Source organism: Sus scrofa, chromosome 6 (genome assembly GCF_054392235.1).
Source record: "Sus scrofa isolate SSC_HxYL_T2T_F1_AM1 chromosome 6, Sscrofa_HxYL_maternal_Yorkshire_Landrace_v2.0, whole genome shotgun sequence".
Taxonomy (NCBI): domain Eukaryota; kingdom Metazoa; phylum Chordata; class Mammalia; order Artiodactyla; family Suidae; genus Sus; species Sus scrofa.
The window spans coordinates 10,850,815-10,868,653 of NC_139388.1; the positions used below are offsets into that span (position 1 = coordinate 10,850,815).

Consider the following 17,839-nt stretch of genomic DNA (forward strand, 5'->3'; position numbering starts at 1 on the left):
GACCGTCTCCATCTACCCCTCTCCCATGCAAAAAGATACGTCAGAACATACACGAAGGAGGATGTCATTACTACGGGAACTCTCACAAATTCGTGGCAACATATTAAAAAAATGGAATCATCCGCCATTAAGGTGTTTCAGATATTATAGCGGGACATGACTTATGAGGCATCTCACAATGACAGACGTCACAGTTCATCGTGATACTGCGCCTGAGAGCGCCTCTCTACAGGAACTGTCTCTGAGACACACCGGGTCCTAATGTGCCACCTTGGAGACCTTTCCAAACTCCAGAGAAACCACCCCTGGGCTCACCCTGCCCCCCAGCGCAATCCTATGTGGACTCCACCATCCACGTGAGCCTCACCAGAATTGCAGAGATGACCCCTACTCTTGGACACAGCTCACACAAGAAATTCATTGGCAACTGGGTGTCACTGCCTTTTGCACCATTCTGACTTCAGGGGAGAGGACTCACAAGCAGCCAACTTACCACGCCGCCGCCAGCCGAGTGTACAAGCACGGACATCCCTTCTCGGAGGTTGGCAACTTCAAAGAGCATCATGTAGGCGGTGACAAAGTTCATGGGGAAGGCAGCAGCCTCAGAGAAGCTCATGTCCTCTGGGATCTTGTAGACAAAGTCCACCGGAGTGCAGACCACCTCTGCCCAAGCGTTGTAATTGACAAATGCCATGACACGGTCCCCAATCTGGGGAGAGAGAAGCACAGGGTTAGCGGAGGTTTCCTGATCTTTTTTGAGAGATTTCTCAAACACTTGTTAGACTCCGATGAAAACCACAGAGTCCTTCCCAAGGCGGGGGGGCGGGGAAAGAAGCCCCAAATCAAATATGCACACTCTCACCTCATCTGCCTTTCAAGGCACTTGCGGATGCTCTGAAACCCATCTTTGCAAGCTTCCCAGGGGCCATGGAAGCCAGGTCTCTATTCCTCTTCTGGAGCATAAATATACAACATCCCTCATATGGAATGTTAATTTCGGAGGGTCATATTACTGACTTGCCCTCTCATCTAATCTCCCTGTTTTGGAGCTGGGAAAGTCAAAGGCGCAGGACTAGGAGTAAAATCTATTCTCGTTTGTTTTCTCCCACCCCAGATAGGTTCCCTGCCAGGCTAGCTCTTTGTGGTATTTCCATCAAAGATTAGCACTGGCTTACCCAGTACATGGGATGTGAAACGTGTACCTCAGAGGAGCCATGTAAATCTAAGTGCATGAGATGCAGCTTAGAGGAATGGGAGAATGCCACTGGCTGTGCGGAACAACCACCACCTATAATGTGCACGTATCATGTGGCAGACATTGTCCCAAGGTTGTCACATCTTTTACCTCATTAGATGAGGCATGGCTGAATACTGCGTTCTTTTTTTTTTTAATTTTCTTTTCTTTTTTCTTTTTTTTTTTTTTTTTTTTTTTTGGTGCCACCCAGCATCACACGGAGTTCCCGAGACAGAGATCAGATCCAAGCCACAGGTGCAGCCTATGCTGCAGCTGCTGCAATGCTGGATCTTTAACTCACTGTGGATAGGAATCAAACCTGCCTCCTGGTGCTACAGAGACACTGCCAATCTCACTGCGCCGCAGCAGTAACTCCAGAACACTCTGTTCCTTTTATCAGTGGTTTACATAGCCAGACATGATGCAAAAAAGCAAGCAGTCTTCCCTTTAAAGTGGTTATAATCATATGCTAAGTTTTTTTCACAGCATGTCATTATTAAAGGGAAATGCAAAGTAAATTAATACGAATGGCTTACATGAGCTGCCAAGCACAGGTTCAATTCTAGTATTTGGTGTTAGTTGCTTATACTATGACTTTTTGGGTTTTTTGTGGCCACGCCTGTGGCATATGCAAATTCCCAGGCCAGGGGTCGAACCCTTGTCACTGCAGTGACCCAAGCCACTGCAGTGACAATGCTGGAGCCTTAACCCACTGCACCCCAAGAGAACTCCTGTACTATGACTTTTAAATGCAATATTCCAATTACTGTGGTCATAGTGATTTCTCAATAAATTAATGGCTTTCATATATGTGTTTTTAGTATATATATATATATATATATATATATATATATGTGATTCTACTGTTTTATTTTCTTTCTAGTTTACCATTTCTCTTTTACCCCTGCTCAACAAACAACAAAAGCATCCTATGAGATGAGTTCTGTATGAGCCCCATATTAACAGATCATAGGTTTTACAGACATTTAAACTGAGGCAAAGAGAGGCTAAAGCACATGCCTAAAGTCGCCTGGCAAGAGAGTAGCTGGGCAGGGATGTGTACCTAGGTAAACTGACTCCAGATACAAATAGCTAGTTCTTTACACCTAAGAAAAGTGCAACAAAGAAGACACAAAATTGTACAAGGCTGTAGGACAGGGGAACCTACCAAGTCTGGGAATATTTTCCTCAGCTCTTAAATGGATATAATATTAGGAACAGGTCCTTCCGAGATTAAACATTATAATATGTACATAATCCACTTGGCATGAAACATGTAAAATGAAGAAAGAGCAACCACTGCTGACTCTTAAAAAGGAGGGACTGGTTCTTAGTCTCATGGAATTTACAATTTAATGATCAGAAGTGAATATATGAAGCAGGGGACTAGCTGTCTGATGAAGAAACTGATGGACGGAAGAGGCTGTCTCATTGGCAGTGAGTGTCTCGATTTCTGGAGTGGCTGACAACCAAATGAGGATGTCAGGAATCATCTCACCTGCCACAGTCTGGACCAGAGCATCACTAAGGCCTAAGACTGGCATCCTCTTTTGCACAGAATCATGCAAACCCAAAGATACATTACACTACAGAAGAGCTGATGGCCTCTAGTGCCAACAGAGTGTGTGAAAAGAATATTTCAACCCCCTTGGCAGTGATGGTTGTGCCCTTCTAGACCCTTCGACAATGATGGTCAGAGCCCTGGCAGACCACCTTGACGGTGATGGGCATGCCATCGCAGCAGGGCTGACAGCTCTTGTTTCACCATCAAAATGGCAAAAAGGGGATTGGCCATCAGAACAGCCGCAGTCTCAGAGTCCATAGGTGGGAAAACGTTTTTTTTTGTTTGTTTTTTTTAAATATCCAGTTCACCTCCCTATTTGATTCTGATAAGAAAAAGAAATTAGTCCTGGGCAGCTGAGTGCAAATTATGCCTTTACTGCTGTGCCTCTGGCAACAACTTTTCAAGCCTCCCTTGCAATCGGTCAAACCAAGAGAACTATTCAGTGTGCTGCTGTGTGGAATTCCATCTCCAACATGATTGAAAATCTTAAGTCAAAACTATAGAGGGCATATTAGTATTGGTTTTCTCCCAAATCACATGCTAACTGGAAGCCTGTCAGGGGCCTCATTTATTTGTTTGTGCAGCTGAAAGTATTGCATGGGGGTAGGGGGTGATGGATCGGTTTGACAATAAGCAAGCTAGAGCTAACTAGCAGAAAAAAGACGAAATATAAGGGAAAATATATCTAATCAGGCACAGTGACTCCTCTGTCTAAACCAAGGCCAATGCCATTCCTGCCTACTGTTATAGTCTAAAACAATGCGTTCTTTACCACATTTTCCTTTGTTATCATGTGGAGAAGGAAAGAACAGATCATATTTCCTACATGCAGCACTTTAAGGGGGAGATTGTGCTGCCTCTGGTTATACTGCTGACTTGGGGACAGAAAATGGACAGTCGGAGGAAAGAAAAGAAAAGGCACATTTCTTTCTATCTCGATTTTTTTTTTCTTTTTTTGCTGTATCATCTGGAAACCACCGACAAAAAGATAGATGAGTGGGATGAGATTTCCAGGCATCCATCATTATAAATTCGGAGTATATTGATATTTTCAAAGTCTATTGAGGCTCAAGTGCACAGAGCCTGAGCAGCAGGCTCAAAATCAATTCCAAGGGCATTTTGGCATTGCCCTGTAAAGGATTTTTCTTCCTGGATTTACTATTGCATCATTTGCAAGTGGGGAGCAAGTAAAGATCGTGGGATTTGGTAGGAAGGGTGAAAATGCTCTGGTGATTAGAATTCAAGTTCAACTACAGCTTACCTTTCTGACCTCATGGGGAAACTACTGAACTCTCCACTTGATTTCTAACTTCTGAATTTTCTGCCTAAAGGGATAATTTAGCAATCTTTACCTGCAAAAGTAACTGGCTCATGTTTCTGATTGGGGTGGATTCTCAAATGTGAGCTCCCTTCATGTCTCCCCGGGGAAGCACTTAAGTTGAGCGAGAGCTCTTGTGCCTGATTTCCGCTGGTTTTTCTCGCTCCAAACTACTGCAGTTTTGTTCCATTGATTTGCCCACAGTTTTGCAGTTTTTATAGACCCGATCCTATTTGATTAGCATAATAATGGTAGGAGGGGGTCATCTTCTCAGTGATTACATTTTTATTATGAGGAATTCTGAACATGACCAAAAATGAGTTAGAATAATAGAAGAATCCTTCTTATCCGTTGCCCTACTCCCCAAGCCACCAACCCACAGCCTGTTCTGTCTCACTGTCAATTAGCTCTGACCTTTGCCTTGAAAACCCTCTTCTCCCAAAACCACTTTCCCAGTGTCGGAAATAACGATTTATAGATGGAAACTGAAATGCATCAGTTAAGTAGATATTTAAAGGAACCAAACTTTAAAATACAGAGGCTATTTCTCCCCACCTTTTGCATTTTGCAATTGATTTTTGAGCCTGAGGTGATGGGAAAGTGGGAGCTGTGGGTAGAGCCAAGAGGGACACACACTTAGTTAACCCAAGGCCAAATGAATAGCTGTGCTATTTTTAACCTTATTAGTAACTGTCTAAGATGGATAAAGAGGATGATAAGGTTTCCCCTGGCCATTTCACCAGACTGTTGCCAGGGCAACCAAGATGGCACCTGAGCCAAACATGAGCCATTTGGAAAGTCCTATCATTTATAAGCACTGATAATAAAACCAAATAACAAAACAACAATAATACCCATCACAGATTATTTCAGACATGTTTGCATAGCCTCCTATTATCTCAGCCAATTCCAGATAAATGTCACACTTTTCCATCAGAAGTCAACGCATTACCTCAAATCCTTTAACGCTGTCCCCCAGAGCTTCGACAATCCCAGAGCACTCAAATCCTGGCACCAGGGGAGTCTTGGGAGGGTTGTCAATATTCCCTTGTCGCACCATCAAGTCGAGGAAGTTTAAACCACTGTGAACAGCAAACGTGAAGAGAGAGAGAAATTCACCATGAGATCCCAAAGGGAGCTGCGGTCCAGACTTTGCTTTCCTTCCCACCCCGCTCCCTTCCCCACCCTCCTCTCTCTCTTTTAGAAATCTCTGGCCAAAGGTACCTAATGGGTTATGTCACTTTGCTAGAGGTCGCCAATAAAGCACAACAACCATCTCTCTAGACAAGTAATGCTTCTTCCCCAGCTGTTCAATAGCAGTTGCAGAGTTTACACTCTCATTCAAAAGACAGCCCCTCTGGCCCCTCTCAGAGCCTCCTTAGTCCTCCCTTACAAGTAGGCATTACAAGTAGCCTGGCCATTAGCCATTCTAGCTCTGAATCGAGGATTAAAAAATAAACTAGGAAGAGATGACAAGAAGATAGACGGAAAAGCAGCCAGACATGGTGGCTGTTGGCCAATCTATGGAAAAAGAGAGAGAAAAAAAGACCTGACTTAAAAACTCGCAAAACAACTGTCACTCCTCAGTCATCGCACCAGCTGACACCAGTAACATGCCATCAGTGGTACCCATAATGGGGAGTAGGAGCCATCAAGAGACTGCATTGGTCCAGCCGCAGGAGGGTGACTTGAAGAAGAGAAGGCAAAGGGATGGACCAGCAGGGAGACTGGAGGGTTTGTTTCAGAAACCTTAGGGAGGAGTTCCCGTCGTGGCGCAGTGGTTAACGAATCCGACTAGGAACCGTGAGGTTGTGGGTTCGATCCCTGCCCTTGCTCAGTGGGTTAACGATCCGGCGTTGCCGTGAGCTGTGGTGTAGGTCGCAGACGCGGCTCGGATCCCACGTTGCTGTGGCTCTGGCGTAGGCCAGTGGCTACAGCTCTGATTCAACCCCTAGCCTGGGAACCTCCATATGCCGCGGGAGCGGCCCAAGAAATAGCAACAACAACAACAACAACAAAAGACAAAAAAAAAAAAAAAAAAAAAAAAGAAACCTTAGGGAGAGAAGTCATCAGGTCTTTTCTATAAACAATATTACTTTTGAAGTTAAGAAAATTATCATTAAAATAGATCAAAGTCATTGTCTTGGAAAACCATACACTTGATTCTAATGATGCTCTGAACTGTTGGTTTTTTTAAAGAGCTACCATTGGAATCTGCATTTAACACTCCTGTACTAATCAAGTAAGAAAACATATCCCCCAAACGTATATTTTTATTCCCTCCAGATGTGGTTCCCAGGTACTTCCTGTGTTTACAAGCTGCCATCTAAGAAAGACTCGGGTTATAGAAACCAAACTCCTAGGTCTGGCCCAAGGCCCGTCAGCATCCGGCCACAGCATTTGTCCAGGCAAGGGACTTGAACTTTTTCTTAAGAACAGCTTGCCCATTTCTCCCTTGGTCTCTTTGGAACCAAGGAAGCATCTAACTTTACCTATCTCCTCTGGTCTCTCCTCATCAGTCTCAGCCATAAGGAATCAACAAGGCCAATGAGGATGACTTGCTGAAAGGTGGATTTGAGAGTCACCCCCTTCTCAAGGCCACAAATGAGGCAAGATTCAGACTGCCCCGTTGAAGTATCTCTAGCATGTGCCCCTTGCTGGAGGCAGACGCAGCGCCCACCTTGCTTTGCTTCCAGAATGTGTGGCAAGCGTCAGGCCCCCAGCAACACAGTGGCCACTCAAGAGACATCCACTAATGAGGGAATATTCATGAATATTCAAAAGTAGGTGCAGCCAAGGAATCCTCAGAAGAATGGACACATTTCTGAGATGTATATGTATGTAGCCTTCCAAAGGTCCCACTTTGATGCTTCATATTTCTTAGATCCTTTACTAACCAAAATGTTTCCCAATAAAGTGGCCAGTTTCTTAAGATCTTGGGGGGATCTGGGCCCAAATCTCAAAGGCACGACTTCTCCCCACTTAACCTTGGACCAGATATGCAACCTCTCTCAGCCTCAGTCTCCTTGTCTGTGAAATGGATGCTATGGTAGTTCCCATCTCACATGGTTGGTGGGAAAATTCCTGAGAGTTTAGGCACTTAAGCATGGGGACCAGGTACACAGCAGCATTCAATAATACTATCTGTGTCTTCCGTTAAGAAGCCTGAAATGCGAGAGACCTTTTAGGAAGATTACCATTAAACAAGAGCTAAAAATCATATCAGAGCTGAGATGGGAAAACTTCACTTAGCTGTAAGCTTCGCTTCTGTGAAATAGCCCATTTTCCAGCACAACCAAATAAATAAAGCATCACTGTATAACAGTAAAAGGAATTTCTCCATCCCAAGTCAAATACTCCATCTCATTTCACGCATATTTTAGCTCACCACGTTATGTCCTCTGTGTGGAAACTTATGCTTTCCCAAGACCTGGTGGTGGAGTGACAGAAGAAATGACTTGACCTTGGGAGTTCCTGTCATGGCACAGTGGTTGGCGAATCCGACTAGGAACCATGAGGTTGCGGGTTCGGTCCCTGCCCTTGCTCAGTGGGTTAACGATCCGGCGTTGCCGTGAGCTGTGGTGTAGGTTGCAGACGCGGCTCGGATCCCGCGTTGCTGTGGCTCTGGCGTAGGCCGGTGGCTGCAGCTCCGATTCGACCCCTAGCCTGGGAATCTCCATATGCTGTGGGAACGGCCCTAGAAAAGACAAAAAGACAAAAAAAAAAAAAAAAAAAAAAAAAAGAAATGACTTGACCGTTCTGTCACCATGCCAGCCCCCTGGAGAAGGCTTCCTTCTAGATGCTCATTACTCTGCTTCACAGGGCCGCTTCCAGTGTATATCCAGCATGAAGTGGGCCCGAGGACTGTAAATGGGGGGCTAAGACTGACTTTATAAAAGCCTTCAGGGAGCTCCATGGTGGCTCAGTGGGTTAAGGATCTGGTGGTGTCAGTTCTGTGGCTCTGGTAACAGCTGTGGTATGGGCTCGATCCCTGGAACTTCTGCATGCCATGGGCACCATCGGGAAAAAAAAAAAAAAAAAAAAAAAAAGCCTGTGGCATCCCGTTTCCTCAGTGAGGCAAGCAGTGATTCCATCCAGATCGTGGTGAATGCTGTCCACCTTCAGGATGGAAATGGGAAGGACGTGTATCCCGGGGGATGGGGGATGGGGTCACTGCTGGTAATCTCAACACAAAGAGGAGGGGATTGTTTTTTCATGGAGAACTTTCACGCGCTGTAATAGACCTGTTTCATGGCACCTGTCCTCATACCTTATCTGGATCTGAACACGGCATGTAATCAGGGTTCCATTTGTGGCAGACACTGTGCTAAACACCTTCCTATGGTTAAGACTCAATGATACTCCTATGAGATACGAACTATGCTACCCATTTTTCAGATGAGGAGACTGAGACTCAACAAATTTAAGTTACTCGTGTAATGTCACGTCGTTAGAAACTGTCAATGTCAGAATTTGAATCCAAGCAAAATTCACAACCTAAGCCGTCACCAGCAACATTCTAGACCTTCTTTATGAGAACTTCACCCACTGCACTTGATCAAGGGGTCATGTTTACAACTTCTTATGTCTTAGACAGCTGATGGCACCAGTAGTGGAGTCATGGCCCTTTCTCTTCTAAGCAGGGACTCAGTATTAAATAAGAGAGCTGGTCTAAGAATCGGATGTCCCCTCAAAACCTACACCCTGTGAATCAGGCAAGAGAGCAACCTGATGTCAGAAAGGATATCAACAGATAGAGAACGGAGCCAGGTCACAGAGCCAACCCAGCTGCCAGGCTGAGACAAACCTCATGGTGGAATTTCCAAGGATGAGAGGTCCAGTCTCTATCCATGGTGAGGTCTGACCTCATGTTGCTCCCGCCCTCTACTACCCAAGAGTTCCTTTGTCACTTCACACGCATCTTTATAACAGAGCTCTTTGTCTGGGTTACAGGTGTGGTCTCTGTCTCATGAGACCAAAATACAGATGAAAAAGAAAAAAATACCATAATCAGTAACACTAAACCACCCATTGGACAGACATTACCAACCTCACTTTTTTTTTTCAAACAAAAACATTAACATTGTTTAAAGATCGTAAGTTCTTTGCCCAAGCGAACACAGACAGTGCATGGTGAAGCCATGAACTTCACCTTGGTCTGTCAAATGCTTTTTTTCCCACCACATCAAGATAAAAGAGGGGCATATCAAGTTATACATCATCATAATTACAGTTTCAAGTATTGACTAAAATAATTTGATTTCCACCTGGAAATTTTTTGAGGTAGCAATGACTGTGCCTGATGACTCAGGCCCACAGAGGGATAATTGTCAGATATTTCTCCTACCTACTTTTTATATGGATCTTGAACATTTGAGGGCATTGAAAAAAATAATAGTGCTGCAAAATGCTGGAGGCAATGGTCTTTTGAGTAATCCTAGGTTTCTCAAAATCTGGTATAATTATAAAAATAAGGCTGTTTTGTTCCCTCCCATGCTAAATTCTTCATCAAAGCTTAGGCTTACAGGGTTATTACTGAGAATTAGCATCCTAAAGCCCAAGGTATGTGAAGGGACCATGAAAAACACAGGATGGGGGAGGTGATAAAAGAAACAGGGAAATTTGGAGACCAGCTCTTTCAAAAATAACTCTTTGCTTGGCATAGCAGACTGCAGTGTATAATGTGCTTACATACACATTTCGTTCAACCTTGTAACCATCCCAGAAAGGCAAGATGCACAGATATTATGATTCCCATTAAACTGATGTGGACTGAATTCCAAGTAAGAAAACAGACCTGTCAAAAACGACACAATTAGTACATGGCGGAGCTGAGACCTACATCGTTGTCTTCAAGCTCCTTGACTATTGTATATCCCATGACACCATGAAATCTGAAATGCAAGTACAGCCACTGTTACTAAAATCTGATTTCAAGACGCAGGGGCAAGAAGACTAAAGGAACATGGGGAAGGAAACAGACATAGGTCATGGGTTCCAGTTCCTGCACTGTCTTCAGGGAGCGATGGGACCTTGGCTGCCTCTTCAAAGACCATTCCCTGCCCCCAGGCCCTCACCCCAGCTCTCATACTCTGTTTGTTCGATGGTCCTTTATTGTGTGGGCTCTGCTTAAAATACTATCAAAATCAAAGTTCAGGTAGAGAGGAAGAAATGTTTGGTGGTCTTGCTGAAGGACACTGACTTGAGATGCTCAGATTCTACCTAGGAGCTGAAGGAAGGCAAGGTAGCCTTGGCCTCTAGACTTCATATTATCTATTAAGTGAGGGATGTCAACCCTGTGAAGTCTCATAAGAGATGTCTGGCTATCTTCATTTAGGTTCCTCTAGATTCAACAAATGTTGATGATGAGGCTACAGGTTAGGCATTATGGTACGGACCACTTTCATCTCCATTTTGTGCAAGAGTAAGGTTCAGCCTAGAGAAGATAAAGTACTTTGTCTAAGGTCCTATTGTAGGTCCCAGAACGGGGGTATGAGCCCTTGTCATATGACTTCAGAGCTTGAGTGTCTGACTGCTAGACTGTCATCCTGTTATCTATGAACTATGGTAGGCTGCTGTGCCCTCAAAACTCTGAGTGGGGATTGGTTAATTTCCCTTAGATATGATAATGATATAAAAGAAGGCGTAAATTATTTCTGCAAGGACACGTGGATGACAGAAGAATTAGTCCATCTATAGTTTATTAATTTTCTTTTTAGGGTCACACCCACAGGATGTGGAAGTTTCCAGGCTAGGGGTCAAATTGGAGCTACAGCTTCCAGCCTACACCACAGCCAGCCAGATCCAAGTTGCATCTGCAACCTACACCACAGCTCATGGCAATGCCAGATCCTTAACCCACTGAGTGAGGCCAGAGATTGAACCTGCATCCTCATGGATACTAGTCAGGTTCCTTACCACTGAGGCACAACAGGAAATCCCGGTTTGTTATTTTTCTGATTGGAGGTAAAACTGACCCAAAGAATGATTTAGCAAAGAAGGGACAAGTAGTCAGGGACAAAGTCCATTTTGGTGTCCAGGTGAAAGGAGGGCCAGGGTTGCTCATGGGAAAGGATTTCAGATCTCTTGCCATCTTGCTCCTCCCTCAGGTCATCAGTATCCTCAGCACTGGCCCCAGGAATCCATCAGACAGTCACATGCAGAATAATATGGAAAGCTTCCTCTTCCAGACTCTGACTGCTCTACTGATGCAGCTCAGCAGAGCCTCACTGTGTTTTGATCGCACATTTCAGAGAAATCCCAAACCTTGACCCATCACTGGCTCAATTAAGAGAGACACGGCCAAAAGACATAACTTCAGAAGCCCACAGTTTTACTTACTGATAAGCTATTGTTGAGCATATCAGTTGTTATGATATACATTCACTTCTTTATGAAGATAGGGACTCTTTCCTCAAATCTCAGCACGAACCTTGGTTGTATGGATCTTACAGGCCCAGCACAGTATAGCAACTGATTTTGTTTCTTTCTTTGCATTGGCTAATAGGAAGCTCTTGGCCAAACTGGTAGCACCCTTTCCCCCAAACTGCAGGGCCTTATGGTATTCATTCTCTATGTTATTCTCACACTCCATCTGAACTTTTTGAATGTTCTGGAGTTTTCATTTTGAAAAATCTTAAACCCTGTTAGAGTGCATCTCAAATTTGATTGTTCATCAGAAGCTCCAGAGGTACTTGTTAAAAATCAGGTTGCTGGACCCCATCTTTGCATTCCTGACTCAGCAGGTCTAGGGGGAAGTCCAAGAAGGTGCATTTATAACAAGTTTCCAGGTGCTGCTGCTGCTGCTCATCTGGGAAGTACACTTAGAAATGCTGCATCATTTCTTTTTAAGCTCTTTCAAGTTGTTTTTGGAATGAGACAAGGTAAAAACTTAATAGATGACAATTAAGTAGATAAGAAAATGAAAACCTCTCTCATTGTCCTCTAGGGCAGTTAAATTTTTTGATTCTAGTCCAAAGAATTACATTTTCTCTTGTTAAATGTGACCTTATTAGATTAGGTGCATCCTTCCAACTTTGGCTCTTTCTTGGATCCTGATTCTTTCATCCCAAAACTTGGCTCTTCTTCCTCCTGGATCTGTATCCTCTGAAAATGTGGTTATCATGCCATTGACTTTTATGTCCAAATCACTGATAAAAATATTGGATACGCTGTCACCTTCCTGGTTGCTAAGGTTGTTTGCGAAGATCGCAAAAGATGTCCTGGAGGGAATTCAAGACAGAGGGCCAGCTGACATGTTTTCAGTTTCTTCAACCATGAGCTCTTGTGATTCCCTGACACACCTCTGAGATAGTTTGAATTCATGTATAATAAGTACTCAATAAGACCGTGAGCCTTACTCTTTGTGGGTGATGGCAGTCAATGCCCCTTCCCCCTATAGCAGTGATTAATGACCACGTGGGTACTGCCTGACCGAGCCTCAAGTACAATCATTTTCTGGATGCATGTAAGGATCACGATGGTGTTTCATAGATAGAGAGATGGATCCTAAATGCATACATTTTGACCCCAGCTCTGAGGGTTCGTTTCTCCCATATTCTCATATGACATCAATATTGAGAAAAATTGCTCTAATAGCCTCAAATCAGCTGTTCCCTTGAAGAAGACTGGACTATCCTGGGTGAGGTGGGCCCTTTCTGTGATGTGTCCTCATATGGGGCTTTATGATGGTAGGAGGGGCCCCCAAGAAGCCAGCAGATCTCCGGTTACCCCCATTCTCAGTTCTTGGATGGTGGGGGATGGGAAGAATAGAAATGGCTGGTGGCTAGTAATTGTAATACATAACACTTATGGGGTATATACTATGTTTCAGGCGTGGTGTTAAGTGTCTCAAAGGTGTGATGTTTAATTTTTTTGATGTGTTTGTGGGAGAAGGTGAGCTCAACGTCCCACGCCTCCGCCATCTTGATCCTTCCCCCCTAATTTTTCCAACAACCTCTTAGCGCTAAGAGGTAAATGACATTACCCACAGTTTACAGAGAACGAAACAGGCATATCAAGGTTTACAAAGCCAAGGGGCAGAGGCATTGTCTCCAGAGGCTTTCCTTTTGAGAGACCCTATTTTCCTACTTACAAAGAGGGGACTTCTTGACCCATCTGTCACCCTGAGGACTTCCTGTTTATCGAGCAGATACTTAGTAGTAGATATCCCAATTTAGGAAAGGGCGGTTTTACAGAAGTCTGGGCAGAGAACTCATGCAGTCGAGAACTCACATGGATGTGTTAACAGACAAGATAACCATGGAATCAAAACACTGACCCCCAGAAAAGTTTCCCAAAGAATTGCTCCAGGGTCCTCTGTTGTCGTAAGCAAAGCTAAATCTAAATCCTTAGCTTTCACTTTCTGGCTCCTCCTCAAGTGAGTTGCCTCATGTCCTTGAACCTTGGTTTTCTCATCTCAAAAATGGATTAGTGACACCCTCACCCTTTTGGGTGTTGGTGTGGATTGTATGTGACAATGCATGTTAAACACGGTGCCTCAGATACCATAAAAGCTCAGGAAATGTGAGCTGCTATCACTGTCACCACCACCATCATCATCACTTAAGGAAGGTGTCACAGGTCAGGCAACCTGGGAAGCAGACTCTGAGCCTGAGATTTGGGTAAAGGAGGGCTGGTGGGGGTACTTCAGGGAACAACACCTGGAAGGGAGTGAGGGAAGCTGGACTGGGTAGACGGAGAGGTTGAAACACTGATGTAGTAGGAAGAAGGGCTTGACTTATCCATGGAAAGTTCTGGAGCTAGGATGGTCCCTCAGGTCGCAATGAAGCAAGGCAAGGAGAATGGGCCTTTTAGCCCTTGCATTAGCTGGTCATTAGAGGAGAGCTGACCCCAGAGAAGTGGTTCTGTCTTGGGCAAGGATGCTTCCTTTCAATGAGGGCAATTCCTCAGAAGGGAGGCAGCCATGAGTCCCCCAGTTGGGGGAGCGGGGGAAATGAGCGCCTAGGAAATGGCCCAAAGGGGGTTCTGGGTGGGGTACCCCAGTATCCACTACAAGAGGGGTATTGCGATCTTCCTTTATGGCATTCTATTCCCTTCCGGGCACAGAGCAGTGGTCACTGAAGGTGAATGCTTATGGAGGTGTCCTTTGCACAGCAGCCCCAGAGGAGTAAAGACGAGAAGTTCTTATCGCCAATGCTGGGAAGGCAGAGAAGAGAATGAGCTGTTTAAATTGGGACCTAAAGGATGAGAGGAAACAGAAAGGGGAGATTTGCAGAGACCAAAGCGTCAAGATGAAACAGAGATAAAGGAAAAAAGAGAATGGTAAAGGCAGGTGAACCATCACAACACATGCAGGAGTTGATCTTAAATGTTCTCACTATAAAAAAAGCAGCGCTAACTATGTGACAGGATGGAGGCGGCAGCTAATAGGACCTTGGTAATCATTTTGCACTTCATAAATGTATCAAATCAACACTTGTACACTTTAAACTCACATAATATTATGTGTCAATCGTATCTCAATAATGCTGGAGGGAAGGGGGAAAAAGGGAGCCCTTTACAAGGTTTTATAGCCAGTTTTCAGCTATGAGAACTATCCATGCAGGGTTGGTAAACTCCTTGGGAAAATCCATGAAAAACAGTAGCTCGGGCTTTCTATGTATCTGCTGGAAGGCCAAGGCCACAAGATGCTGGGGGACAGCTGGGGGGAACACAGTTAAATTCCACGCGGGAACCTGGACCTCTCTCTGCTTGGTGAGCATCAGTGACCCAGTATTCATGGCAGCTGCTGCAAAGGCTCCTAACATGAGGCTTTTCTCTGAGTAGAAGCAACCCTGGAAGGCGTGTCCATCCTGATTCTTCTCTCCTCTGGCTGCGGCCCTGTTCGTCAAAGCAGTGAATTCCAAACCCAAGTCGGGCCTGAGAAACACGTGTTTGAGTCATTCCCTTATTTCCCCAGAACTGAAGCGTTTGTTTTTGTTTCTCCATTGCAGCCCATAAATTGACAATGTCTAGGGCAACAGGCACTGACCTCCGAAAATCTTGCTCCCAGTTCTTTTTTTTCCCTTCCTTCTTCCCTCCCTCCTTCCTTCCTTTCTTCTTTTTGGCTTTGTTTAAGCGCCCATTTTGTGATCTCAGGACTATGAAAACAGACTGATACAAAACTTCTCTGGAAGAAAAAACACTCTTCACCTAAAAGCAAGGATAACTTAAGAGTTCCCACTGTAGCAGAGTGGGTTAAGAACCTGACGGCAGCCGCTTGGGTTTGATCCGCTGCCTGGTGCAGTAGGTTGGCTAAAGGATCTGGCGTAGCTTGCAGCTATGGCTTGGGTTCAATCCCTGGCCCAGGAACTTCCATATGCCATGGATGCAGCCATAATAAGATTTTCTTTAAAATAATTTTAAAAAAAATAAGGATAACTTTTGTGCAAATCTCAGACGGCATCTCTCATTTGAGAATAGCCATAACGGCCCTGGAGGACCTCAAGAGACAAAAGCCATCTTAGGTCCATCAGAGTTTGTTCTCCACATGTGTCAGGGGAGGGGCTGGAAGGGGGAGGAGAATTAAGAGGTACAAACTACTATAAGCTATAAGCGCACATTGTATAGCACAGGGAGTATAGCCAATAGTCTGTAATAACTCTAAATGGAGTATAAGTTTTAAAAATTGTGGGACTTCCCATTGTGGCTCAGCAGTAATGAATCCGACTAGTATCCATGAGGACTTGGGTTCGATCCCTGGCCTTGCTTAGTGGGTTAAGGATCCAGTGTTGCTGTGAGCTGTGGTGTAGGTCGCAGATGCAGCTCAGATCCCACATTGCCATGGCTGTGGTGTAGGCAGGCAGCGGCAGCTCTGTTTCGACTCCTAGCCTGGGAACTTCCATATGCCATGGGTGTGGCCCTAAAAAGCAAAACAAAACAAGACAAAACAAAAAAAAACAAAACCTGAATCACTCTGTTATACACCTGAAACTTATACAATATGGTAGATCTGCTACACTTCAATTTAAAAAAGAAATGCAGGGCTCATTGGGTTAAGAACCAGCCTAGTATCCATGAGGATATGGGTCAGATCTCTGGCCTCGCTTGAGATCTTCCATAGGCTGGTGTGGCCGTAAAAAACCAAAAAAAAAAAAAAAAAAAAAAAAAAGGCAGGGGGAGGGGAATAAGGAAAAGAAAAGAAATGCAATAAAACAAAAAATTATAGAAAAGAAGGAGTAACCTCTGAACAAATAATTTTGCTTCTGCTAAGATCTTCATCAACTAGTAAATAAACTCCTCTTCAAGTCCGTTAACCAAGAACAAATAACTAAAAACTGACACTCAAATTGACTAAATAAATAATTTGAAATGGTACATAAGCATAAGAGACAGGATAGAAATTTTAAACAAAACTTTTCGACTCCACCATATTTTCTTTTTTTTTTCTTTTTTCTTTCTCTCTCTTTTTTTTTTTTTTTTTTTTTTTTTTTTTTTGGTCTTTTTGCCTTTCCTAGGGCCGATCCCACAGCATATGGAGGTTCCCAGGGTAGGGGTCCAATCGGAGCTGTAGCCACCAGCCTACAGCCAGAGCCACAGCAATGCGGGATCCGAGCCTCGCCTTCAAACTACACCAGAGCTCATGGCAACGCCGGATCCCCAACCCACTGAGCAAGGCCAGGGATCAAACCCGCAACCCCATGGTTCCTCGTCGGATTCGTTAACCACTGAGCCACGATGGGAACTCCAACTCAACCATATTTTCTAAACAGACTGTCATGTGTGATGCTAAAACAGAGCATGGGATAGTGTTAAGAACCCAAATTCTTTTTATTTTATTTAAAAAAAAAACGTTCATGGCTGAACCCATGGCATATGGAAGTTCCCAGACCAGGGGTTGCATCTGAGCTGCAGTTGCTAACTATGCCACAGCTGTGGCAATGAGGGATCCTTCAACCCACTGCGTTGGGCTAGGGGTCTCACCCACGCCTCTGCAGCAACCCCAGTCACTGCAGTTGGATTCTTAACTCCCTGTGCCACAGTGGCAACTCCAAGAGCCCAAATTCTAAAATGAAATTCCTGGTTTAAAATCTGACTCTTCCACTAATAAACAACAACAACAACAACAAAAAAATAGAAAACTTTTTTATTATAAGTACACCATTTCCCTCTATCTCCAGAGAAAATAAAATACAAAGAATTTTTAAAAAAAAAGTGTTATAGATGCTCCAAATCCCTTCTCCCGGCCATGGCTACTGATACCAGTCCCCCCCATGTCTGTCTCCCCATGATCCCACCTGCCTCGTCTCACCATTATTTTTATTTTTATTTATTTTTTGTCTTTTTTCCTTTTCTAGGGCCGTTTCCGCGGCATATGGAGGTTCCCAGGCTAGGGGTCTAATTGGAGCCATAGCCACCAGCCTACACCACAGCTCACGGCAACACCGGATCCCAAACCCACTGAGCAAGGCCAGGGATTGAACCCGCAATCTCATGGTTCCTAGTCAGATTTGTTAACCACTGCGCCACGACAGGAACTCCTCACCATTATCTTTAGATATGAAACATGAAGTTCTCTAACACAGCTGATGTTTTCTGTAATCTCCCACTTTACCTGTTAAAGACATAAAGCTGTTGTTGCCCAGGCCAGATGCCTTTATCTAGAACATATGACGGGCAATACCAGCCTGAGCTACAGCTGTACAAGTCTGTTATTCTTCAGAGAGAGGAAATACATTCTGATCATACGTCCAAATTAGTATGCCAAACACAGAGGTTTCAA

General features: G+C 44.3%; 2 protein-coding genes and 1 non-coding gene across 5 annotated transcripts in view; 2 read left to right on the forward strand and 1 right to left on the reverse strand.

The window, feature by feature from the left end:
* The window catches only part of LOC110260909 (uncharacterized), a 255,762-nt gene that overhangs the window by 193,993 nt on the left and 43,930 nt on the right, over window positions 1-17,839 (forward strand). The window lies entirely within an intron of this gene.
* VAT1L (vesicle amine transport 1 like) overlaps window positions 1-17,839 on the reverse strand; it is a 161,495-nt gene that overhangs the window by 129,389 nt on the left and 14,267 nt on the right. For both annotated transcript variants that reach the window (XR_014805396.1, XM_003126850.7), the window contains exons 2-3: window positions 5,069-5,198; window positions 494-709 (exon numbers count right to left, since the gene is read on the reverse strand). Coding sequence is in view for 1 of the 2 variants with exons in the window: in XM_003126850.7 (XP_003126898.3) it covers window positions 494-709; window positions 5,069-5,198 (346 nt within the window). In the remaining variant the exon portion in view is untranslated. The remainder of the gene's footprint in view (window positions 1-493; window positions 710-5,068; window positions 5,199-17,839) is intronic.
* LOC146402197 (small nucleolar RNA SNORA15) lies at window positions 1,600-1,748 on the forward strand. The gene has a single exon (XR_014808748.1). It is a non-coding gene; the product is annotated as a small nucleolar RNA SNORA15 (small nucleolar RNA).